At 50.5% G+C, this 25,500-nt stretch overlaps 1 protein-coding gene across 2 annotated transcripts; it reads right to left on the reverse strand.

The window, feature by feature from the left end:
* Positions 1-14,650: 14,650 nt before the first annotated feature.
* Dmbx1 (diencephalon/mesencephalon homeobox 1) lies at positions 14,651-19,970 on the reverse strand. 2 transcript variants are annotated; one of them, XM_004639170.1, is made up of 4 exons: positions 19,808-19,970; positions 16,938-17,116; positions 16,329-16,677; positions 14,651-15,090 (listed from the first exon to the last, which is right to left on the reverse strand). In XM_004639170.1, the coding sequence occupies exons 1-4, from the start codon at positions 19,959-19,961 to the stop codon at positions 14,651-14,653; spliced, it is 1,122 nt and encodes a 373-aa protein (XP_004639227.1). In that variant the 5' UTR covers positions 19,962-19,970. The 2 variants fall into 2 exon arrangements, with proteins under 2 accessions (XP_004639227.1, XP_004639226.1); XM_004639169.1 differs by having other exon boundaries at positions 16,938-17,133; positions 19,810-19,961.
* Between the last annotated feature and the right edge of the window lie 5,530 nt (positions 19,971-25,500).

Here is a 25,500-nt window from a genome sequence, read left to right on the forward strand (position 1 = left end):
AGTGCTAGACCTAGTCCAAGGCCCCCTCCACCTGCTGGCAGATGCCAGAAATTGCATTCTCAGAGCCCCCACCCTCCTCAGAGCTTGCTCTGAGAGCAGCTTCTAGGGAGGAAAAGTGACCATCAGATAAAGATTCAGGGTTGTCGGGCCACAGAGCAATGGTGTGAGTGGAGTGAGAGAGAATGGAGTGGACGGGGGACATCAGTTCTCTCACGTCCTTCTGCTGCCAGCTCCAGGTAAAGACCATCACTGGTCTCATCTGTGCCCCCTCCCTGCTTTGAGCCCAGGGCCCACTTCCCAGGCAGCTCTAGCAAAGTGACCTGCGCATCATTCCTCTGGGGCTGCCACGCAGGCTCTCCTCCTTTCTGATTGTTCCTCAGGTGAGAGCTGAGGGTCAAGGTCCTTTAGGGCAATACAGGTAGAAAGGCCCCAGCAGTCCCACTGCTTATACATAGTAGGACTGGCAGACCTGCCCTACCCCTCCCTCTGCAGCCCTCCTCCACAGGTTCCATGTGGGCTGCGAGGAGCTCTGTTTCTGCTGAAGGTGAAGACAGAACTCTGGGAGCGCCAGGGCCGTGAGGAATCTGAGCAGGGCCTGGCGACTCCCGCAGTGAGACTGCAGGGGCCTCTGATAAGGGTTAAGCCTGGCCCTAGAGTCTGGAAACCAAGGCACCAGAGGCTGCTCTCAGAGGTTAGGGCTGCAGTGGAGGGCACAGAGCAGCTCCCCAACGCTGGAGGAGCTCTGGAGTGGCACAAGGAGCTGCTGGCCTGCATTGAAGAGCCCAGTACAGGGGCAGGAATCGGATTCTTTTCCTCTCTTTCCACTAGAAGAAATAAAGGCATCTGCTTAGAATCAGTTTTTGATAATTAATTCAATAAATAATTCCTGAGCCCTGTGGCTGGTTCTGAGAATACAGCATGAACACGCTCCATGGAGGTCATATTGTACTTGGGGGGAGAGAGACAGTAAAGAACTAAATGAGCAATCAAAATCAAAAGACATTAGCTAGTGAGTGGTGCTATGTAGAAAATTACAATAGGAAGGCATGGTGGAGGGACTTCCAGGTGGGTCTTCTCTAAGAGGTGGCATTTAAGCTGAACTCTAAAGTTGAGTGAGCTGTGAAGGGTCTATAAGAACAAACCTATTTCAAGCCAGTGCAAAAGCCCCGAAATGAGCACAAACTTGGCCTCCACATGTCGGGACACGAAAGAAGGGCTATAGACATCAGGTAGGAGATGAAACTGGAGAGGTAAAGGAGGGATATGGCCCAGCTCATGGAAACTGTAGTCAGATAGAATGAGAGGTTGGGATTTTATTCTTGGTGAGGTGGGAGCCACTGGAGATTTTAAGCAGGGAAATGACATGATCTGATTTATGATCATAAAAGTCCTTCTACCTGCCACGTGGAAAATACAGTGTCAAGGGACAACAGGGGGAACTGGATGGGTTAGGAGGTTACTACAGAGAACTGTACCCCATGGGGCCTGGACTGAGTGGCCACTGTGGAGTATACAGAGTCCACAGCTGTTTCTGAGATAGGTGGCAGAGGTCACCCTGCCACATTTCCTGGGGAAGGGAAAGAGGAATGCCAGAATTTTAGTTTGAGCCTTGGGAGTATGGTGGAGGACCAAGGTTTAGAGGAAAATCAAAGGTGATGGCACAAGCCTATTAGGGCAGGCAAGCTCCCATGTAGGATCGAGAGCCATTGTGCAAGTTCCGGAAAGCAGAACCCTGGTATGTGGCTGATGGCTAAGCCACAAGTCCAGATGAGCCAGATGAAGAAAGGGAAAGCGGAGGACCCAGAGCCTAGGAAGTCCTACCTTTGAGCTAGGGGGAAGAGGAGTACCTAGGCTGTCCAATTCCCAGTCTCTCCCAGCCCTCCTTTGGCAGAACCTTTTTGATGAGTTCTATAGACTAGGACTCGGTACTTAGGGAGAAGTAAATGGAACACGAGCTCCCAGAGGTTGGGCTTTGTTTTTCTTATTTCTATGCCCTCAGTGCCTACTCAGCACAAGTTAAGTGGTGCTTGGCAATATTTGTTGACTGAGTGAATGAGTGAGAGGTACAAAGCTTATCACAGGGCTGAACCTCTAGGTCCCCAGAATCCAGACTCAAGACACTTGTCACACAGGATTTTCCCTGGAAGATTCCTCTGTTTTCTACTTCTTGTGGCAGAAGGGAGGTGGCATAAGACCTTGCCAGGGGGACATCAGTGAACCAGCCTGATGGCCAGGCTCCCCAAAGGAGGAGAATAGGTGGACCAAGTGTGGGAAAATCGCTACTGCTAGGGACTGCCACCAGAGGGCACCCTGGGCACACGTCAGGGGACAGAGCAGGCTCTGCTCAACCAGACCAAAACCAGTTTTGGTTTTTTCCGCTTTCTGAGGTCTAAGGCCTGGAAGATTGGAAGGAGCAGGAGAGGTGATGAGTAGGGCAAGCCAACAAATTTGCTAAATAATCTGTCCACTTATGTAACCTGACATTAGAGAAAAAGCCTTGACTTGAACATGGATTGCATTTTTCTCAAAGTGACAAGTCTCCAGTCTGTCATAGACTAAATTCTGACTTTGATCTTAGCCCTGACATTGCTCATAGACTGAATTTTACCCTAGACCTTTACTGTCTGTCAGACCCTGACGTGGACACCAAGCCTTGATGATAGGCACACATGAGTAGCTCTACATTCTAGTTATAGCCCGAGCTTGGACCCTGGGAACAGATACCCTGACCCTGGTCTATAATTGAGCCCTAACTCTGACTAGTCACAAAATCCTGCACTTGGTACCAGCCTGAGCTCTGTGGACAAAGATTGACTACAGTAATAAAATAAGCCTCGATCCCTAAGACTGGCTCTGTCAAAGTCGCATTGACATAAGGACCTTCCAGGTGAGACACTCATCAGGTCAAGCTTTCATCCCAGAAGAAAGTAACACCTGGAACCACCTTTCCTGGGGTCAGAAGGACCTCTGGTCTCCATGTCAGGAACTCCTGGGCTAATGTAAACCCCTGAGAGGCCAGGCAGAGGCAGGCTATTTCTACACTGTACAGGACATGAGAAGGGAAGGCACCTGGGCTTCTCAGGGCATCCCAACCTTAGAGCAGGGGCCTTTCTGCCAGGGAGCCTCTTCCATCTGTATCTCTGACTGCCTTGGAACCTTGCACAAATCCTTCTCTCACTGGGCAGTGCTCCACACCCTCATTATCTTTTAGGAAAGATGTAAAGAGAAGGTGACACTCCATGTGGAAGAGACTGAGACCAAGCCATGACTGAGGCCCAAGTCCCAACCTTGTGCCAAAGTAAGGAGCTCACATTGGCTGATCCCTCCAAATTGGCATGAAAAAGTGAATCAAACCTAAAATAGCCCAGGGTTGTGACCCAAGAGTGAAGGTAGCTGGCATGTACCTAAGGCCTGTGGAGTTTTCTCCAACGGAGGGTAGAGAGGTTCAGAGAACAACGCAGCCACTCCCCAGGACACACTGGCCAATTCAATTTCTGTCCTCCCCGGGGATGGACCTGGCTACTCTGTCCCTGCAGAGCATCACTGGCCTTTGCCAGCTCAACAGCCTGGCACCCACCTGGTGGGGGGCAGCAGGAGCTGGAGGGGGAGGGAGCAGCTCAAGTCAAAAAACGCTGACGCTGAAGACAATGAGCTCTCCAAGGCTGAGGCAACTCATTTGGTCCCGGCCACGCTTTATTAAATTCTCATAAACCTGTCAGGGGGGACAGGGCTCGCTTCAGTTTACCTCATTAGCCCTACACAATGACAGTGGGGGGGTAGGGAGGAGGCCTCGAAGGGAGGCCTTGTGCTCAGCACAGAGAGCCAAGCCAGCCGGGAAGATAATTGAATTAAGTGGCTTTTGTTAATGGTTTTTAAGACTCCGAAGTGTAAATAACATTTAGGGGCTTTCTTTTAATGGGGCTGGGGTTTTAGAGATCCAGGGAGCTTAGAAGAGGCCCAGCCTGGTCCCTGCCCTTCTCCCCAGCCCTGGAGGGACGCAGGAGGGAGAGCCATCCTCCTGTAGCCCAGGATGTGTTGAAGTTAATCTGGGCAGGATGGCTGGGCCTTCCCAAGGCAGGGAGAGCCTGGTGCCGAAAGCAGTGAGATGACTTTCCAATGGGTCTTTGAACAGACATAACCAAAGAAGGCTATAAGAAGGGAGCACAGATGCAGGGGGCTCACTCTGACAACCTACTCAAACCCAAAATGCCACCGCAGGACAAGATGGCCAGGAATGTCTCCAGAATGTCGCTAAAGGTGTGGCTTATTAGCGATCAGAGGATTAGCGATCAGAGGACTGGTCAATGTTCATTCGTCAGGACTCAGTGGGAGTAGGAGGGTATGGCTTTATGGCCGGGGAGGTAGTGAGCACCCCATCAAAAGACACTGAGGAAGGCTGTGCATTGGGGTGTCCAGCAAGGCAGTGCATGAGACTGGACCCCAGGCTTCCCGAAGGAGTCTGGACCTGGCCTGAGCTGAGAGAGGAGGTAGAGGTGGACAGGTCACTTACACCAGGTCTAGGGGGCCAGGGAAGACTGCAGAAGCTAAAAGGGAGCTGAGCACCAGGGACCGAGAGCAGGGACGGTGCTGTTTCAGAATCCATCCCCTGGATTTCCTCAGCCACAGCTCTTGTTTCACAGCAGAATGACCAGCTCTGAGAGTTGGCTGGGCTAAAGGCAAAGGGCTGTGGCCTAGGTCCCAAGGGGTTGGAGGTAAGAAGGGCGAGGTTAGCCTGGAGCCAGCCCACAAAGGGTTAAGGCACTAATCGCCCTACATTTGACAAAGGGAAGTGGGTTTTCTGATCCAGAAAGGATCAGTCCCTGGGATGCCCCATCAGGCTCTTCAGCGTGAAATTACACCCCAGCAGGGGTGCTTTCCTCTCCCTACACTCTCTCCTGGCCCAGTCTTGGTTTGGGATTAGGGCCTGGAGTCATCAGGGTAATAGATCTGGCCTCTCTTCCCCATCCCTTTTCCTCCAGTCGTGCCTCCCAGCCTGGTCCAGCCTCTTGCATCAGTGTTATCCACTGGATTGTTGATCTGTCCGATCCTCTCTAGCTACTCACTCCTGCTGTTTCTTTGGCTGGATCCTGACCCCAGCCATGCACTGACCACAGTCCTTGTGCTATTTCAGTGTCTTTATAACTTTATCAACACCCTGAATAGAGATAGATGATAGATAGATGATAGATAGATGATAGATAGATGATAGATAGATAGATAGATAGATGATAGATAGATAGATAGATAGATAGATAGATAGATAGATGATAGATAGATAGATAGATAGATAGATAGATAGATAGATAGATAGATGATAGATTTGCTTGGCTGACTCACAGGAGCCTAACCCCTGTGGGTTAGGAGCAGGGACTTGGTCCTGTTCAGTGCTGTGTTGGTTACATCTGTGGCATAGATCGTGTCACTCAAAGTCAGTTTACAGAGCCCCTCCTATCCTCCTGGCAAAGACAAGCGAATGTTCCCCAAACTCTAAACATACATGCTAAGGACTGAGAGGAAGCTCGGAAGTCTGTGCTGGGACAGGGCTCTGTCCCCAGGAAGAGATGGGGCCTGTGGTCTGGTATGTGCCTCAGGCTGGCCTCATCTCTTAATGGCACAAATGAGTAGGTCAAAACAGGGGGAGACCCTGCAGACACAGAAAGGTGCACTTATCCTTAGGTGCCATCCCAGGAGACCTCTGACTCACTTCTTCAGGTGCTGACTGGCCTTAGCCATGGGCTTACCTCGATGCCTCATCTGTATACACAGTGTCAGAAGAGGTCCTGAGTAATACAACCGCGGGAGCTGGAAGTGACTGCCACATGGAAGAGAAATCTCAGCAAGACACAGAAATCAAGGTTCTTCGAGGCAAGCCCCCTACACCAACCATGGTGTCCATCCTTTATCAAGCAAGCAGATCCAGAAAAATCCAGAGCTTGCCATAAAGCAATGGCAAGGCCAGACAGGAACCAGGTTCCCTAAAGCCCTGGGAAAACTTGTCCCTCGTATTCTTCCAGGTTAATTTGACGAGTTCAGCAGTGATTGAACCCCAACCCTGAGTCAGGCTCTTGGCCCATACGTCCTGTTCAGGATGCTGCATTTGGCTGTGGATGAGAACTGTACCAGGGAAGGGTACTGAGAAGGAGCGGGTATTTCCCTCACCCCACCTCACCCTCAGATAATCAGGCAAGGCTTCCTGGAATGCTGACCTGTAGGTATGTCCTAAAGAGCTTTTCTGGAGGAAGAAAGGGCAGAGACAGATGGAAAGGGGCCCAGTGAGAGTGTGGCACACCTGCTCTGGTTGGTGGCATTTCTCTGGGCAGTGTGCCCTGCGTGGCTCCCAGGCCTGAGGAGAAGGTGAATGGGGAGTAAATTTCAATGTAAAGAAGAACTTCCAACTTCCAATCTGACCTGGAACACACAGCCCCAGAAAGTAATGACCCCATGTCCCTTCAGGTTTGTGGGCAGGGGCTGGGTATCAGGCACTTCGCCCTGGGTAGGGATGAACTAGAGTCCCCAGTGGGTGATTCTTTCTGAGAACCTGAAACAGGAATTCCAGACCATCAACAGGCTTGGCCCTCCTGCTCTGTAGGAGTCTGGTGGCTGGAATAGGGGAGAGGGAAGCACAGAAGCAGGCAGAGCAGTTGCTTGCAGAGCTAGAGCTGCTCAAGGTCCTGCCTCTGCATCCCACTTTCCACCAAACCCAGTCCAGGGCACTCAAGTTCAGGTCAGAAGCCTTCCAAGTGCAAGCTAGACTTAAGATAGGCAGAGGCCCAGAGGAGGACTTCTACGGTAGCCGGCGGGTACACAGGTAAGGGCAGACTGAAGAGAAAACCAGATGAGCAAGCCTTCGGACCATCTTGTGGACCCCAGCTGCAGGGCGCTGTGCTCGCTGGATAGAGGCCCAGGGCTGATGTGTGCCCTGCCTCTTTGGCAAAATGGAAGCCTTCTCACCCTTCCCCTGATATCAAGCATTCACTTTGCTTGCCTGGGTTGGTCTTGAAGCATTGTGCCTCCTGCTTCCTGGAGCTCTCTCCTCCAGGAAGATCTCAGGGTAAAAAAAGAATACATCCCAATCACTGCTGGCTGCCCAGCACATGCTGTATGGAAGCCCAGGGTGGATAAGGTGACTTGTGAAGGACCCAGGCTTACAGGTCTGTCCGCCAGTGGGAACAGCAACAAAGAGCAGCTTTGTGCGCACATGCTCCGGCTCACATGCACTCGCACACGCCCCACACAAGCTCTTTCCAAGAACAGCTCTTCAAGCCCTAACCCAGTGGCCAAGATAAAGGAGCCACTGGGCGGTCAGCCCCTGGGAGGAAATACCACTCCCACTGCCTTTGTTGTTCAAAAGCCTTTGCGAAATCTCCAGACTCTTGGAAAAGGTCCCAGTGGAGGTGGCTGCTCCCACAGCTGGAGACATGGGTGCCGACCGCACATCCTCCTGGATTGGAAGGTGGTGGAGACCTGGGGGGTCAGGCTTAGAGTCATTCGTGGCAGCTTAATCCTTCACTTTCATTATTAGCTCACTCAATTCCCACAAGCCTAGGGGCAAGCAGAAGTCTCCCCATTTTACAGACAATGAAATGGAAGATCCAAGAAGCCTGGTTCACTGTAATGAGTGCTAGCCCAGTCCCAGATTGCATTTTTGCCCTGGCCCTACCTGAGCCCAATCAGCCTCTAACAGAGCTGTGACTTGCTCCAGATTGGTCTCTGGTCCTGATCTTTCCCTTTCACCGTAAGCCCTGAGGTCAGAGGTGGCCATGATGTGCTTCTCCCTCACCCTGTCTGTTTATATTTAGATTCAGGTGATTATTAGAGTAATATGTTTTACCCACTAGACTACAGTATGAATCTATTTTGTTCACTTCTAAGAATGTAATAATAATGTTTATTGAGCACTAACTAAATGTCAAGTCTGTGCTTAGTGTCTCACGGACGTTATCTCACAAAGAAACAGGTACCATCATTAGTCCCATTTTACAGATGAGAATACAAAGTCTGAAGGTGTCTCTGGAAGGGTGTGTGCCGATGTGCAGTGTACTCCTACTCATTCCTTCTCCCATCACACTAGCTGTCTGGTGATGGGGAGGGTTGAGAGGGAAGACCTGGTTGAAAGGGGAAATGGGGGTGCTTGGGCTGGTTCAGGAGAACCACGGGCTTTCAGTGGTGCAATGGTTGGAAGGTACTGTGATGAGGGAACAAGATTAGTTTCATAATTTGTAGGTCCAGCGCAATGTGAAAATTCAGAGATGCTTGTTTAAAAACTAAGGATTTCAGCCAGGGATAGTACTGCATGCCTATAACTCCAGCACTCAGGAAGCTGAGGCAGGAGGATCGCTGAGTTCAAGGCCAGCCTGGCCTCCATGGAGAGACCCTGTCTCAAATAAAACAGAACAAAACAAAACCTAAGAATTTCAAGATAACATCAGATTACAGAGGCCCTCTGAGCCTGGAGCCCTGTATGACTACAGGTCATGTGCCCATGGATGTAGCTCTGGAAGGAGGAGAAGGTGTGTGGGACAGGCTCGGTGGCTGGTGGACACAAATGAGTGGAAGTGGCTGTGGACACACGCGGCAGCGCCGGCCCTCATGTGGGCTTTGAGGCAATGTCATTAGGGCAGCAGTCACAGAGTATCTGCCTGTCTGTCAAGAGACTGCCCTATGGAGCTGGGGAGATGGCTCAGTGGAATGAGCACTTTCCTGGCAAGCAGAAGGGCCTGAGTTCAATCCCCAGTTACACACACACACACACACACACACACACACACACACACACACAAAGTGGCCTGTCTGGAGAGGGGAGCTGGAGTTGCACTCTGAGGTGCTGGGTGTGCAGTGACAATGAGAGAAAGCCGGGACAGGCAGGTGTGTGGGGAGCATCCGGTTGGCAGACAGGGGCCGTGTGTCTGCTGGTTTGTAGGGCGTGTGCACTGTCTGCAGGAGAGACAGGGAGAAGACACTCTGGGGTTTGAGGGCAAGTGCAGAAGTGAGCACACCCTGTACAGAACATGTACGCACATGTGTGCTGTGAAGGTGGGACTGGGAGAGTGTGTGTGGGCATGTCAGTGTGTTCATGGGAGCAGGTGCACATCCCAGGCATAGGCCTCTTGTCATCTCCCCTCTTGTGAGGGGCTCTCAGGTGGAGCCCCCCAGCATGCCTTCTACCTCCCCACCTGGCCGTTAGGCTTTTGTGGGACCAGGTCCCCTTGGAAGCACATTCCTGCTGCCCTGGGGTGGGTAGAGCCCCCCATCACTGGCGGTGTCAGGTTCCCTGCCTGAGCCCTCCCTCTGCAGCCTCTGAGGCCCTTTGTTGGGAGTTCAGACAAACTTGTCAGGGGGGCGGGCCGAAGGCCGCCTCCTAATCGGCTTTCCCAGAAGCAAAAGGAGAACGAGAGATTAGGGGTGGGGGCTCTGTGGGAAAGAGATGGGGAGGCAGGTGCCCAGCCTAAAGGGGTCCATCCCCTGAGCCCTTTCAGCAGGTGTCTCTTCCTCAGGACTCCCTAAGGAACCAGACCCCCCAGGCTGAAAGAACATGGGGCTAAGGCCCAAGAGAGGGGAAACTGGGGGAGAAGTTTTGGGAAGCCCTCCTGCCCTTCCCATCTCATGCCCCATGGGCTGCCCAGGCACCTTACCTTCCCACTGCCTTCTCCTCTTTATCTCACCTGAGCCTCCCAGGAAGCAGCATCTTCCCTTGAATAAACTGAAGCCTCCTCAGACAGCACCAAGAACACTGAGCTCAGGAGATTTCTCCAACACTCGCCCCAGCCCCAACAGCACAGGGGTCCTCATCTCTCTGATGGTTGATAGCCAGAGATTTGGGAGTACACCTGACCTCTCCCGTCCTACAGTCACCATGGTGATTTTACTTCCTGAATCCCACATCAGTTTGTCCTCTCTCCCTTCCCCCACTGCCCTAGTCCAGATGATGCCAGGAACGTGGACAATGGCCTCTTCTCTGGTCACCCTGGCTCTTGCTCTTCCTTCACGTGAATCACCATGCCACAAAACAAGAGGCACGGTTACTAAAATACAAGTCTGATCAGCCCACTCTCCCTCTGCAAACAGATTCCAATGCCCTCAACATCCTGGCCTGCCTTAGCCTAAGCTCCCAGCTTCACTTTCTGCCTTCACGCACTGGCAACACCCCAGTTATCTCAAGTTGCCCCCCCCCATGGGCCCCTCCTCTTCCAGCACTCAGAGTGCCATTCCTACAGCTTGGACAAACTGCTTCTCCCTAGACACCCTCACCCACCTTGTGAACACTGGACCTGTGGGACTCAGATCAAAGATCCCTCTGAGGGGCCTCCCTGACCTTCCCAGATGAGCTAGGAACCCTCTCTGGAGTCACATAGTTCCCTGTTTTTGAATCCCAGAAATCACCCTGTGCTGTGACTATCACGGCCATGTTTTCTCTATTTGCTTCTTTGCTTCTCAATGCCCAGCCCAGGGACCAGCATACACACAGAGCAGGTGCTCCATCAACGCTGAGTGAATGAATGAACTTAACTGCAATGTCACCAGTGCACCCTCTGTGCCAAGGAAGGTGTGTCCCTGGAGGCTGAGGTATGTAGAAGGCACAGGTTTACAAGGTGACATTCAATCTGTCAGCCCCTCCCAGGGAGCCAGGGAGCCTAGGTGGAGGGGATACTCCCCGCCCTAATCCTCAGCCCCACTGGGGAGAGAGGAATGCATCTCCTGGGGTAGAAGTGACCTGGGAAGTGGGGAGGTCAGGCCCCGCCCCTAGGAAGCCAGCAGACAGCTCCTGCAGGCCTCCAACAAACCTCCAACCCCAAGCCAACCTGTGTGTGCACCCTCTTCAAGCTCAGGAGCTCAGGGAAGGGAGAGGTAGAACCAGGATGGTGGAGAGCGCTGGTCTTCCTTTTCTTGAAATAGAGCTGAAGGAACCAAGATTTCCAGCAAGAACTTTCGAGTTGTGCGCTTTTCTGGCAGTCATTGCCTATATACAATCCCATGGTCTCTCCCTCCTGCTCTAGCGAGTATATGCGCACATGCTAATGCGCAAGGTCACTGAGGAATTCACGGCCTGGTTCTCACGCCTACACATACACTTTCAGCAATACATACATACATACATCTTGCATTCCCACTTGCTTACCTCTGAGGACCAAGAGCTCACTCCCTCTGAAGGCCACCTGTGCCCCTGGGAACAGCTCTGGCTTTAGATCCAAATCTCTATCCCTGTCATTCCCTTTGGCCCTGGCTTGTTTATGGCTTTCTACAGGATCCTCTCCTTCTCTCCACCCTACAGCCCCGTCCCTTCAGGTTACCTTGGTTACTCCTGGGGGTCCTATGCTAGACATCTCCTGGGCCCACTTCCCTGCTACCCAGTGCTTTGCTGAGGCCCAAATAGCCCCAAGAAGTTGGAGCTCTGCACCACTGTCTGCTCCCTATGCTCACACCAGCTTCGGGTCAACTGGTAAAGGTCAGAAGAGAGCTGCAATGACAACTCAGGAGTGGCAATTGTGCAGGAGGGAGGCCTGCCTTCTCCCCACTGGCCACACGGCAGGAGTGAGGTGCCCCCTCTCCTGGACCTTGAGGTGCCCCCTCTCAGTCCACTGTAGGCATTCCTGCAAATGAATGTGGAACAAGGGCTGGGCTACCAGGTTCTCTTTTATTAGCCAAGTAGGACAAAGAACAGGTCACAACATCACAGGAAGTAAGACAGACAGACAGACAGATACAAGGGACAGAATATCATGCTGCACTACGCAGGGCCAGGGCTAGGGGAAGAGGATGGTTTGAGTTTTGTTTCTTCAGCTAACAGAATAAATAAATATAGCACACACAGTGTTTTGCCACAGGCTGGCACATTCTCTAAGCACAAATGGTCACAAAACAGCTGGTTTGGAAAGCGGTCTGTACAGAACACCAACTTAAGAGTCAAGGTGGGGACTCGGGCCCCTGGAGCACACCCCAGGAGTAGGGAAGCAGGAAAGAGGAGACCTAATGTAGAAGGGAGCAGAGTAGCAGAAGCTTCCTGGAAATGAGGGTTGGGATTTCAGCCTCAGGCCTTTGGCCCTCAGGGTGGCCCAGCAGGCCTGGGAGATGCTCGAGGATCAGTGGACGGTGGGTGAGGGTCCTCTAACTGCTCAGGTCAAGGACTCTCACTGTTACCTCCTACAAGGCCACCCTCCTCTCCATCTGCTTTCAGGCTGGTACTCTGAATTAGCTTGAGACTCCCCAAAGGCCAGAACCACATGCAACCTTCCCTGCTTTCTCTGGGCTTATGAGTTTGGGACAACTAGTGGCAGAGTGTTGACAAAGATCTGAGGAAGGTAGGATGCACCTCAGAGGGGCCTAGCTGTAGCTATGACAGGATATAGCAACAGGTGGACTTGCCCCTCAGGTGATCAGGAGGTGACCATGTTTAGGGCTGTTGGATTCCAAGGCCAAGCAACAGTCATCTGCACTGATGGACAGACAAAAATTTCCACTCCATGCCTGGTCCAGATGAGATATTATATTTTGGGAATATAACTCCCTGGAGCTGGCCACAGAACTGGTTCCAAACAAAAATGCCTTCTATATCTCCCATAGCCTTTGCCACCATCCCACCCTACTGCCTAGATCTCCTCCTCTAGTGCTCCCATGGCTTTGGAGTCACCTTCCAAATTCCAGACCTCAGCAAGACAACTCAGAAACCCTTTCATGTACTTGCCACAAGAGGTAGGCTCTTTAGCCTGGATTCCAGGCCCCTCAACTGCATGGGCCACATATTCTCATCTCTCCTGCTTTGTTCAAATGTTTTTTCTGGCCCACACCTCCACCTTCCTCATTTTTTTTCCTGCCCAAAGCTCTTTCCATCTGCTCCATCCTAGCATGGCCTCCAAAGGATGATGGGCATGGGCTGCCCTACCAGGGTGCCCATGGGAGGAAGACAACCTTAGGAACCATGACCCTGGCATTCAACTTCTCTAAGCAGAGGGTAGAAGGTCCAGTGGTGAGCCACAGAGAGTTGGGGATGATGACCAGGAATCTACCTAAGCCATTCCCCTCTCCCTTGATGATGGGCATAGAAATAGGGTGACCCCAGAGGCTGGCACTGGAACTCAAGGAAAGCAGGATAAATCCAGGTTGTCTGAACTGGAAAGGAACCATTATACTTAGGAAAACCTAGGCAGTGTCAATATAGACAGGGTCCTGTTTTCAGTACTCACTGCTCCACAGCAAATCAACAGCAACTTCCCAATTTATATATTCAAAGCATTTTGTTGCAATTGTTCCTGATAAATTTAATTAAAAACTTCTATCCTTTGAGATTGCAAGCACAGAATGTAGAATGTTGGACAGGATCTTATAGGCCATCTAATGCAGATGGGGACCTGGTCCCAGCGAGGCTTTGGGCTTGTCCAAGGTCACACCTCTATGAAAGGGGCCATGCTGAGCTAGGCAGCTGGCCACAGCAGGAGCATGCCTTCCTGTGCCAGTGACCAGCTCGACAGAAGCCTCTATTTCCACTGTTGGTTTTGGAACAGGAAGACAACAGAAGCCTGAAAGTACACATTGCTGTGTGGTTCACACTTACTGTAATCAGAATCCTGAGTTCATCCTTCATTCCTGGCTCAGACCCAGCCCAAGGAAGATAGAAACTGTTGAACTTGAAGGCTGCACTGAGATGGGAGCACCAGCCCGATTATCTCTGAGAGTGTTCTCTCTTACCGCCTCCCTACAACCACAGAAATCTTACAGAAGATGGCATTAGAGCCCTGGTCGTACCTGGTGAACACAGGCTATGGAGGAAGGACAGGTGGGCTCTGGACATCTTGCTGCCCACTCTGGCTTCCACTCCCTCTTCCTTGGACTAGGAAATCTGGGCCTCCAAACAGAGGAAAGAACAGAAAGTGGCTCATTCCCCCTTCCAGATGTCAGTGCTGGGGAGGGTGGGAGCGGGGGACAGGACCACCTCCTGCTTGCTGCTCCAGGGTCTCTCTGGGGGCCCTGGCTTCCTGTTGGGGCATGGCATGGAATAGCTGCCTAAAGCAAATGCAGGTGAAGGGAGGAGACAGGCAGGGAAGAAGCCAGGAGGGAAAAAGAGGAGAGAAACAGGAAGAAGAAAAATTATTCTTTAAAAAAACCCACAACCCCAAACAAAATACAGCTGAGGAACTGATGATACCAACACAGCCAGCACCAAAAGGACATCAGGAAGAGACCCGGAGAGATATCGGGTGGGAAAGACAGAAAGGGACCAGGAGGGAGGGAGAGGGAGATAAAGGGAGAAGAGGCTGCAGGGAGCTATAGATGCTGCAGGATGGCAGGGAGAAGCAGGGGGGAGCAGAGGAGGGGCCTGGGGCAGGCAGTGCCTGAAAATAGAGCTTTATATATTTATATTTATATCTCACATTTCACACATCAACTTAGGGGCGGAAGTGAGGGGGGCAGGGAGGAGGCGACACTGAGGAGGGGAGCTAAGCCTGCCCCTACCTCCTCCCCATTCTGCCTCCTGGGGTCCAAGCAGGGCCATGCAGAGGGCGCGTAGTTTTCACCTGGGGCTGCGGCTCTAAGAGGACAAGGAGAAGACTCAGGTCCCCGGGTTCCTGGGCTCTTAAAATGACCTCCTTGAGCCTTCTGGGGAAAACCATGGGACTGGGAGGGGTCGCCCAAGCCCCTTGGAAGCGCGGAAGAGCAGTCAGTTGGGCAGCGTATCAAGTCCTAGGGAAGCTGCATGTTGCTTGGCCCGGAGCCGCAGGTTCTCGATGCTTGTGGTTTTACTGTTCAGGGCAGCAGAGGCTGGTGCCAGGCCTGCAGGGGGCGCAGGCAGCAGCGGGGACCCCCACACGCCCTGGTGGGCAGCAGCGGCCGCGGAAAGAGACTGGTAATAAGACTGGCAGTGCAGGGAACCCAGCGGGGCCACATTGACACCCAGGTAGGGCACGGCAGCCGCAGCAGGGCCCGGGCCCCCCACTTCAAAGGACGAGTAGTGAACCAGGTTGTTGGTGGCTGCCATGTGCTGGCGAAACTGCTCCTGCAGACGGAAGAGGCTCAGCGGGGAGGAGGAATAGGAGTGCGAGGGGCCCAGGAGGCCGCCCCCGGGGGCAGCAGAAGCGATGGCCAGGCTGCCCGGGGAATCTGCAAGCAGAGAACCAAGAAGCAAGGACTCAGGACAAGAGGACTAATCTGCTGACGGACACGCTTTGGCTGAAGGCATGTTGGTTCCTTCCTGGCCAGGGCCTCTCTTGGGAACCCCTCAGAGCCTTGGTGGAAGAGAGACCTGCGGAACCTCCAGGGATCATGCCCAGCCCCCACATCTGCGTCCTTAGAGATCTCCTTTATCTTTTCAAGAGCCATTGCCTGGCCTTCCCCTGCTGTCTGGAGCTCCCACTCCACCCTCCAGCCCTGAGCTCACAGTTCCTGTCTCTGCCTGGGTTTGGTGTTTGTGTCTGAGACATGCCTTGCATCAGAGCTCTGTTCCTTCATATGCAGCTTAGGGGAGGGAGTCTCCAGCCCAGGCCAGCTCTGCAGGGAAGAGATGAGAAGATGGATGCCAACCCCAAAGGGTCCTGTCCTCTACACCCACTCAACAGGAGCCCTCTCCACAAAAAACCCCAAAGGAACCGGACTCCTGAACTGAAAGAACATGGGAAGAAAACCTAAGAAAAGTGCAAATTTAGCTGGATATGGTGTGCATGCTTGAAATCCCAGCATTCTGGGAGGCTGAGGCAGGAGGATAGAAACTTAGAAACTTGATGAGACTGTGTCTCTAAATAAATAATAAAAAGGGCTGGGATACAGCTCAATGTGAAGCCTTGGATTCAATCTCCAGGACTTAAGAAAAATATAGAGAAGGAGAGGGAGAGAGACAGAGAGATGGGGAGGGGGATAGAAAGGAACAGAAAAGAAAAGAAAAAGGGGAATTCTGGGAGAAGTCTCTGCCGCACATGGGACTCCCCAATACTAGCATGGCTTCAGCCAGTATGCACTGGTCCATCTATACTGGCTATTAAAAAAACTGGGGCACTTCAAATGGTTGGTAAAATCATCTTTGCCCTGAGCTCCCCAGTGCTCCTCCTTGCCTCCCAGTCCCTCCCCAGGACCCTCTAGACCAGTGATGGGAACCTTTCACAGCCCTCCATAACCAACAGCTCGCCATGGTGTGCATGCCATAGATTCACCATCACTGATCTAGATTTTCCCACAACTCGGGAACTATAGAGGAAACACCTGGGACAGGTCTACCACTTCTGTGTAACTGGCCTTGCTCCCGAGTATAAGTGTGGATGCTCCCCTGCTCACACATCACAGACTCGGGCCCCGGCAGGCTGGACCTAGCTGGGGCCCCAGTTCACCTGAAGTGTCTCCAGCCTCACCTGCCTTGGGGCTGCCCCTCTTGCAACCCAGCCCCTTGCTGTCAGCTCCAGGACTCTTCTCAGCTTTGGGATCCTCAGCCCCAGCCCGGGGATCCTCTTCACGGTCCAGCTGGTCCTCAGGGGCTGACTCACTAGCCGATTGTTCTGACAGGCTCAGGTGAAGCTCAGCAGGGGCATCACCACTGGGCAGACTTGGGGCCTGGTCTGCCTCCAGCTGAGCGTCTGGGGTTGGGGGCTTGATGTTGCCTTCCTCGTGGGAGCCTTCCATCTCCTTCTGTTTCTGGAGCTGTTCTTTCTGCAGGCTGCGCTGCTTCTTCCGGAACTTAGCCCTGCGGTTCTTGAACCACACCTAAGGACAAAAAAAGGAGCAGTCAGAAGTAGGGAGTAAAGAAGTGGGGATATTGTTGAGTTTTGTGCTCTGGGGTAGGATGTGGATGATGTCATTTCCGGCACCTCTAGGAATCCCACCCCTCCCTCCTTCCCAGGTTGCCTCTCCTGTGGCTGAAGGCATGGTAGAGGGACAGGTGGAGCCGATGCTGGCTCCCAAACAGTGGGGACCACATGGACGGGCTTCTGCTTCTCAGCAACATCTTGGGAGGCTGGGCCTACCTGCACCCGGGCCTCAGGCAGGTTTGTGCACATGGCCAGCCTCTCACGCATCACCACATCTGGATAGTGGGTCTTCTGAAATGTTTTTTCCAGGGCCTCAAGCTGCTGGGCTGTGAACGCTGTGCGGCTGCGACGCTGTTTACGGTGCTGGGAGCCATAGCGGGCTTCCAAGATGATGTCTTGAAATGTACAGCCGTTGGAGGGCAACAAGAAGGGGGCCATTTAATTATGGGAAATAGGTTTTCGAAACTAATCCTTCTCTGACCCACTCCAAACAGCCAGGCAACTGCCAGAGCTGACAGCTCTTTGCCCTTGGTTATTACCTAGCCCCTCTCCCCTGCCTGGGTTTTCAAAATCTCTCCACCCTACTGCCTACTATTATCACTATAGAAGTCTAATTCAGCATCAGTAATAGCTATCAGAGCTGGGTGTAGTGGCACACACCTGTCATCCCAGCCCTCAGAAGGCTGAGACAGGAGGATTGCCATAAGTTCAAGAACAGCTTGGTACACAAAGTGAGTTCAAGTTCAGTTTGAACTACATAACAAGACCCTGTCTCAAAAAAAAAAAAAAAAAAGAGGGCCTGGGATATAGCTGAGTGGCACAGCTGTCAGGAATGTAGTCAAGGTTCTTCTTCCTTATCTGGTTAAAATTAGGGTAAGGGAGTAAGGTGGGACTAAACCTTTAGTCTCAGGAGACTGTGAGTATAATAATCTGAGAGTACATGATGCAAGTTTCACATGACAACGGTCTACCATTTTATGGTCCTGAGGTTTTAGATACTAAAGCTTCCTTAGCATCAGAATATTGGCCCCTGACTGTAAGAAGCCTAGCTGAGGATTGATCCTCATCTCTGGGTCTCCTTTGGGGCAGAGCAGGCAGAATCCGTCAGCCTTGATCTTCTGTTTGTTGCATTGAATCTCGTCCTTTCCGATGACCTATGCATCTCTAATGGCAAGACCGGAGATTCCCGCTTTTTGTTTCCTGGACAGCCTGCTCTGGCAGGGCCCTCAAAGCAAGGCTGGTTGTGCTCACTCTTTTTTTAAATTTATTTTTAATTTTTTTTTCCTGCAGAACCAGGGATTGAACTCAGGACCTTGCGCTTGCCAGGGAAGTGCTTATTCTACTGAGCCATCTCCCCGGCCTCCTCACTCTTAACCCTCCTGGCTGCCTTCCCCAGGACAGAAGGACAAATAGACCAGGTTGCAATGAGTGAGCCTAGAGGTGAGACAAAACTGGTGGGCCATCACTTCTGTGGGCCTGCCCTCATTCTCACCAGGATAATGTCTGCCTCTGGCTGGAAGGTGAAGCCTATGTGCAAGGACCCAACTGGGCTCATCCCCCCTTAAGAGTTAGGGAACTATGGGGTGAGTTGAGCACCCCAGTTCCTGACCATGCCAGTAGACACAAGCCTCTGCCCCTGACCTTGTGCTCTGATCCCTGGGTTCCAAAATACTGACAGGAGCTGATCTGCCCCCAGGTTGAGCACAAGGAACCCACTTCAAGCCAGTGAAGGACTGTACCATACCTATGAGGCCCACTCTGGACACTAATGTCCCATGCTGATTTTGAGAAAATGGCAAGTACTCCATTTTATCCACCAAGTCCTGCTCAGAGGCCTGGCAGGGTCTGAAGGAATGGGACTGACCACCTCATCTTCCCTGCCAGGCTGGCACTTCTATCCAGCTGGGGTCCTCAGGCCCCATCTCATTTCTATGCCTCATCTCCTGCTGGTCCTTTCTCCTTACTGTGCCTTGTAAAAGCCTGATTCCTGCCCAATGGCCTGCAGAGAGCCCTCGCTGATGCCACTGGCTGATCGTGAGCTGCCACATGGTAGACACCTGCTTTCTTCAGAATTTCTCCAAAGTCCTTGAGGACCACCCAGCACAGGGCTGGGCCCACATGGGTTCACCAGCTGCACAAGGGTTCACTTGGACAGGATGGAGGGGTGACATCACCTCCCAGGAAATCAAGCTCCCCAGTATGTCACCGAGTCCTTCTCATGCTCACAAGACATCCAGGGGAAAAACCAGTAGAAGCAGGAGCAGGGGACTCCAGGGACCGCCTGGGAACTTGAATGTGGGTACTAATGAGTTCTGAACACCACTAGGCTCTGCTGAACGTCATGGATGTTTCTCAAATAACCTCTCAGCCATCCTATAGAATGGGCACTACCACTGTCCCAGGGGAGACTGAAGCTCAGAGAAGTGACGTGAGTGGGCAGCCCCTGCACTGATTGTAAATTTGTGATGTCATAGCTCACATTCTTCTGCCATGCTGTCATGTTCCAATCCCATTTTCATCCAAATTTAACCTCTTCTATCCTCAGTTGCCTTGTCATAAGATGGAGATCATTTCTTTTCATGGGAATTAAATAGTTTGATGCAGAGAGAAAGAGAGCTTCAAATGGTTCCAGGCACAGAACTGGTATCCACACCAGGAAAACTGTTATTATTTAGGACTCTCTCTGCCTGAAATTTCCTATCCTGAGCACCCCAGCCCTCTTCCCGCTACTCTCCAGCTACGGGCCTATGGCCTCCTACCTGTCCCATGCCCTCCTACCTGTCTCTCCATCTCTGAGACCGACCTGATAGACACGTTCTTTCCAGGCTTGTCATGGGGAGTTGAAGGCCTCAGGGCCCAGCCTAGTGCTGCCAAAGAGGGGCACTCTGGATATAATACACAGATTTTATAGAAGCACTATTAAAGCAAGCACTGTTTAGATTTTGAATTATCATTTCTGTGCTAAGTGATCTGAGGCTTTCTGTGCCACTTGGAGTACACCTACCCAGTGTTCCCTCCCCCTTCTAGAGCCACCTCCTCTAGCCCCCAGGATCCTGTCCCAGAAGTCCCATCCCCAGGGCTCTTACCAGCCAGGCGCTCAGCCAGTGTAAGCGCGTGCACCGATGGCCGGTAGTCAGGGGCGTGCTGGGCTTGCTGGGCTGCCTGCTGGTGCAGGTTGTACATGGCGCTGAGTGAATTCATGGCGTGCAGAGAGTAGCCATTCACCCCGTAGTGCTGCATGGCGGCATTCGCCTGCAGACAGGGAAGACAAGTGGGGATATAGGGTAGGGCCACTGAACTCTACCTCAGGAGAGACCCTGCCCCCATGTGGTTTGGATACCCATCTCACCCTGAAGGGCTTCTGCCTCCCCATCAGAAAGTGGCTTGTCTTAGGCTGGGGATGCAGTTCAGTAATGGAGCACTTGCCTAGCAGGCCTGAGGCCTTGGGTTAGAGCCCCAGCACTACCATCACCAAAAAAGTGTGTTTTGTCTTATTCACAGAAGGCTCTCCACTTTTTCGTTCATCCACTCACTCATTCAATGACTCACTTAGCCAGGCCAGAGTGATGGTTAATGTTCTGAGCTCTAGAGGCAGACTGCATGTGCCAGAATCTCCACTCTACCACTTAGATTTGTGGTTCTAGCAAGTTAATTAAATTCTCTCACCCTCAGTTTCTCCATCTGCAAAATGGAATTAACAATGGTAGCAATCTCTTGGGTTTGATGCAAGGATTAAGAGAAGCCTTTGCAGTAGACCCTAGTGTACTGTGTGTGCACAAAAATGTTAGTCTTTGTGAGTTCCCAGTCCATTTGCTGCTTTATGCAATCATCTTTTCATTCAATTACCCAGGCGCTTACTTATTTACACATTCATTGACTCAACTGCACATATATTTATTCAACAGACACCTGTGAAGGCCTACTGGCACTGAGTCCAGAGCTGGATTGCCCACTGAGGCATCTGCTGGGATAATATAACAGAGTAAAACCCTAATGTGCTGCATGGACATAAAAATTCTATTACTATGACAGTCACACATTCACTGTCATCACCTCCTTTAAACTCATCTAATCTCCAAGGAGCATGCAGGCCAAGAACAACAAACCCCATTTGCAGATGAGTCTACTGAGACCCAGAGAAAGAACAGTACTGTGCTGAAACCACCCAGCCAGTCCTGACCTGCCCCACCCACAGCGCAGTAGACTAGTTCCTCTGTGGTTGATTGCTCCACAAACATCATCAAAGAATACATCCCCCACTGAGATGTCTTGGTCAGCACAAGACTATTTATGTCCCATCAGTACCAGGTCCTCTCCCAACTCTTGAAGTCCTCCTGTGAGCACCCAGCCTGCATCTGCCTGAAATATCATTTTTGGAATGTAACCCCACGTCTGCAGTCACCCAAAGAGACAAAGATGTTTTCTGTTTCCCTGGTGGGGGAGACTGGAGCCACAGCAGGCCCATTTGATCAGCGGAAGCACACGTCCAGGAGTCGTAGATTGCTACCATCACTGACATGGATACAGGTACACATAACCAGACACTGACAGCACGCACATGTAAACACACAATTGCAGACAAATGCCACACACGTTTCCTGCCCAAATACCCACATGCCGGCGTTGCTGCCAAGGCATTCACAGAAGCTACCCTACCACTCACACAAATGCAGCGTTATGCCCACGGTTTCACACACAGATATTCTCACAGAACTCGTGCAGGAGATACGGCCACACAGACATGCACTCATAAATGACAGCACTCAAGAAGCTGAGGCAGGAGGATCACTGCAAGTTCCAGGCCAGCCTGGGCTACCTAATGAGCTGAAGCCCAGCCTGAATTACATCATGAACCCTTGTCTCGAAAGCACATAAACAAAACAAAACAAAATGTTTATGAAGCACACATCTCCCAAATACCCAAATCCCTAAATTCATGGAATTTACATTCCCAGGAAGGAGGGAGCTATGACAACAATAAGAAGTATCTGTAAAAATGGCAAACAGGAATCAGTGCTCTGGGGGAAAAAAACTGAGGTAGAGGAGGAGTGTGAAAGAAAAAAAAAAAAAGAAAAGGGGAGATTATTTCAGCATATGTGGTCAGAAAAGGGCTCTGACATCTGAGCAGCAGCTGGAAGTAAACCACGCAGAGCTCTAGGGCAAAGGCTTCCTGGACAGAAAGAGCAGCAGGGACCAGGGCCCTGAGGCAGGACCAAGCCAGAAAGCAGGGTGGAGGGAGCAAGGCGAAAGAGGAGCGAGAGAGCGCGGAGAGAGTAGTAGGCTGGAGACAGAAGAGGGGACCAACTTTTCCTAAATCAGGGGCATTCCTGGAGGGAAGTGAAAGAATAAAAAAATCAAGGGCTTTGTTTTGTAGTACTGGGGACTGAACCCAGGGAGTGCTGAGCTATACCCCCATTTGCCCAAACCAACCTCACACCTACAATTCTCTTTCCTCAACATCCAAAGAATTGAGATTGCAGGCATGTGTCACTGTGCCCAATAAAAATTAAAGTTCTAGGGGGCAGGGCAAGTGCAAAATATGAATCCAACTTCCAAGTAAGGATACTGAATTGGCAGCTGGACTCAGGAGTCTGGAGCTGAGCAGAAGTGTAGATTCCTGAGTAAACACTCCAACACCTTCCTACAACATTCCCAGCAAAGCTCACTCTAAAAAAATTAAAAAGCTCACTCTGTATACTGTAAGTGGAACCTCAGAAATTCTCTCTCTCTCTCTCTCTCTCTCTCTCTCTCTCTCTCTCTCTCTCATCTTTTTGAGACAGGATTTCACTCTGCAATCCAGGCTGGCCTTGAACTCACTATGTAGCCCAAGCTGGTCTCAAACTCAGGCAATCTTCATGCCACGGCCTCCTGAGTGCTGGGATTACACTCATGCATCACCATGCCTGGCCAGAGACAGAAATCTAAGAAAAAAGATAGATATAATGGTAAAAAGAATTTAAATATCAGTATAACAGAATACTGCATACCATAAGCAAGCCTAAAAGGTAAACCTGGAAAAGATGTTCATTACATCTATAACCCAGAGAAAATTGATTTTTTATTTTTATGTATTTGGTTGCTATAGGGTCTGACTATGTAGCTCAAACTCATAGTGATCCTCCTGTTTTCAGCCTCCCCCATGCTGGGATTACAGGCATGTGCCATTACATCCAGACTCTATGGCCTGCTCAGCCCAGGACTGGTGCAGCATGTGGTGCTGGGGATTCAACCACCATCCTTGAGGATTTGCCTAAGCTTGCCTAAGCAGGCGCTTTAGTCCACTGAGCTATCTTGCTGGCCCCTGAAATTGATATATGAAAGTAGCATAAATAAAAATAAAGGGGCTGGTGAGATGGCTCAGTGGTCTAGAGCACCTACTTAGAACAAGCTTAGCAGAGCACAGGGACCGCGGTTCAATCCCCCAGCACCACATGCCAGCCCGCCCCGCCCCCTGGTGGGCTGAGCTGGCCACACACACACACACACACACACACAGAAAGAAAGAGAACATCCCTAATATATAGAGTTCTAATATAAAACACTAAATTAGACAACATTTTTTCAGATGATAATCCCATTTTTTTTTCTTAAATTGGGTATTTTTTTGGGTGTGGGGTACTGGGAATTGAACTCAGGACCTCAGGGATAGGCAGAGAGTGTGCTGCTGCGCTACATCGCCAGCTAAGTTTGTCATCTTTGCTCCAAATGCCTTCAGGGCATAAGTTTGTCATCTTAAAAAAAAAAAAAAAAGGCCAAATAAGTGACATGACAATTCATTAAAGGAGAAACACAAATGACATGAGGAAAAGCTCAGCCTTACTTATAACCAAAGAAATAAAAATAGAAACAATAAGATATTTTTTACCAATTTAGCAAATATGAAGAACAATTATTACCCAAGATTATTCAGGGGAGTGGGAAGAGGTATTTCTTTGGACAAAAGAACTCTTTATTCCCTGCATCAAAAGCGTTCAGAAAGCATGTCATCTTTGACGTAACAGCTCCATTTCTAGAAATTTATCCTTCAAGTATACAGAGATATGTGTACAGGGTATTTATCACATCATTGCTTATGGTGGTAAACAATTGGAAACCTAACTGTCCATCGAGAGAGGATTAGTTCAGCAAATGAGGGGGCAGTCTTGCCACAAGGAGATACAGTGCCACAGTTTAAAACAATGATGTGCATCTGTATGTGCTGATGTTTACAATACATTCTGAAGTAGAAGAAATAAATAACAAAACCATATGCGTGATATGATCCCATTTTTATAATGAATAAATAAATAGGCATAAGGAAAAAAGTCTGGAAGGTTGTGCCTTGAAATGTTAGCCAAGGTTATCTCTGGGAGATAGCGGATAGAACTACAGGTAATTTTCACACTTACATTCATTTTCTTCTTCTTCTTCTTTTTTTTTTTTTTTTTTTTTTTTGTGGAGTGAAAGTAGGTGGAGGGTTATCTACGTGTTCTAATGAATGTGCAGTTGGAGCCAGTCTCTAAAAAGCGTAACAAGCTCCAAAAAAGGAAAGAGGAATTTAAAAGTGACATCATCATTCCCTTCCCCAGCCCCGAACACGCAATGCCTATTCCCTCTCACATGCAGGGCTTTATTGCTTTAAACTCACTCATGTTCATGTGGCTACTCATTTTAATTAACATGACTGCTGATCTCAGTTTTTGGTGAATGACATGTCTTTATTAAGTGAAGTCAGAAAAATACCTTGCACAGATCTGTGAATGCCTCCTCATGCCAGCCCTTTGGGAATCTCCCAGATCTTCTTGGTCTGGCTTCCCACACCCCTATATATGGGCTGGCCCTCATCCTCCCTAATACAGCAATACCAAACTATGCCACACCTTGTCCTTTCAATTCCTCACTCCCGCCTGGCTCTCTGTCTGAGACACTCTGCCTTCTTCCCTTTCACTTGATAAATCCCCCTCTTCAGAAGACCTAGCTCAAAGAAACCTCCTCAAAAAAGAGGACATTGCATCTACCTCAGACAAAGCATCTCTCCCCTCTCTGGGCTCCAGAAAAATACACGGGGTCATAGAAATGATGACACTAGCTGTGTATGGTGGCACATTCCTGTAAACCCAGCACAGGGGAGGCTGGTGCAGGAGGACTGCCATGGGCTTAAGGTCCACGAGGACTACATAAGTAAGTTCAAGGCCAACCTGCACTACAAAGTAAGACCATGTCTCAAAAAAAGAAAGAAGAAAGAAAGAAAGATAACAACAAAGAAATGATGACACTGAGAGCAAGGATATTATCATTTAAAGGTACACTCTCTGTGCCAGATACCAAAAAAATAAGTAAATAAATAAAGCACACTAAGCACCTTACATGAATTTGTTTGGTTTTTTGTTTGGGGTGCTGGGAATAAAACCCAGGGCTTTGTGGATGCAAGGCAAGCACTATGTCTCTGAGGCACATGCCCAGTATACAAGAATTTTCCGAGCTGAGCATGGGGGAGAATACCTGTCATCTCAACAGTTGGGTGGAGCTAAGGCAGGAAGATCACCGTGAGTTTGAAGCCAGCCCAAACTGCATAGCAAGACTCCATCTAAAAAAAATTCTGAATCATAGCACCTAGATCAAAGTACTGTGAAGATACTTCTAGTTCTGCCAATAGTCTGAGCTCCTTGAGGTCAGAAACTGTCTCTCACACATTTCTGAGACACCCCTCTCAGGTCCAGATCACAGGGTCTGGCACAGAGGCAGGACTCAGGAGATGAGGATCCAATGAGTGAATTAATTACAACAATGTATTAAGCGC

Source organism: Octodon degus, unplaced genomic scaffold (assembly GCF_000260255.1).
Source record: "Octodon degus isolate 3935 unplaced genomic scaffold, OctDeg1.0 scaffold00107, whole genome shotgun sequence".
Classification (NCBI taxonomy): domain Eukaryota; kingdom Metazoa; phylum Chordata; class Mammalia; order Rodentia; family Octodontidae; genus Octodon; species Octodon degus.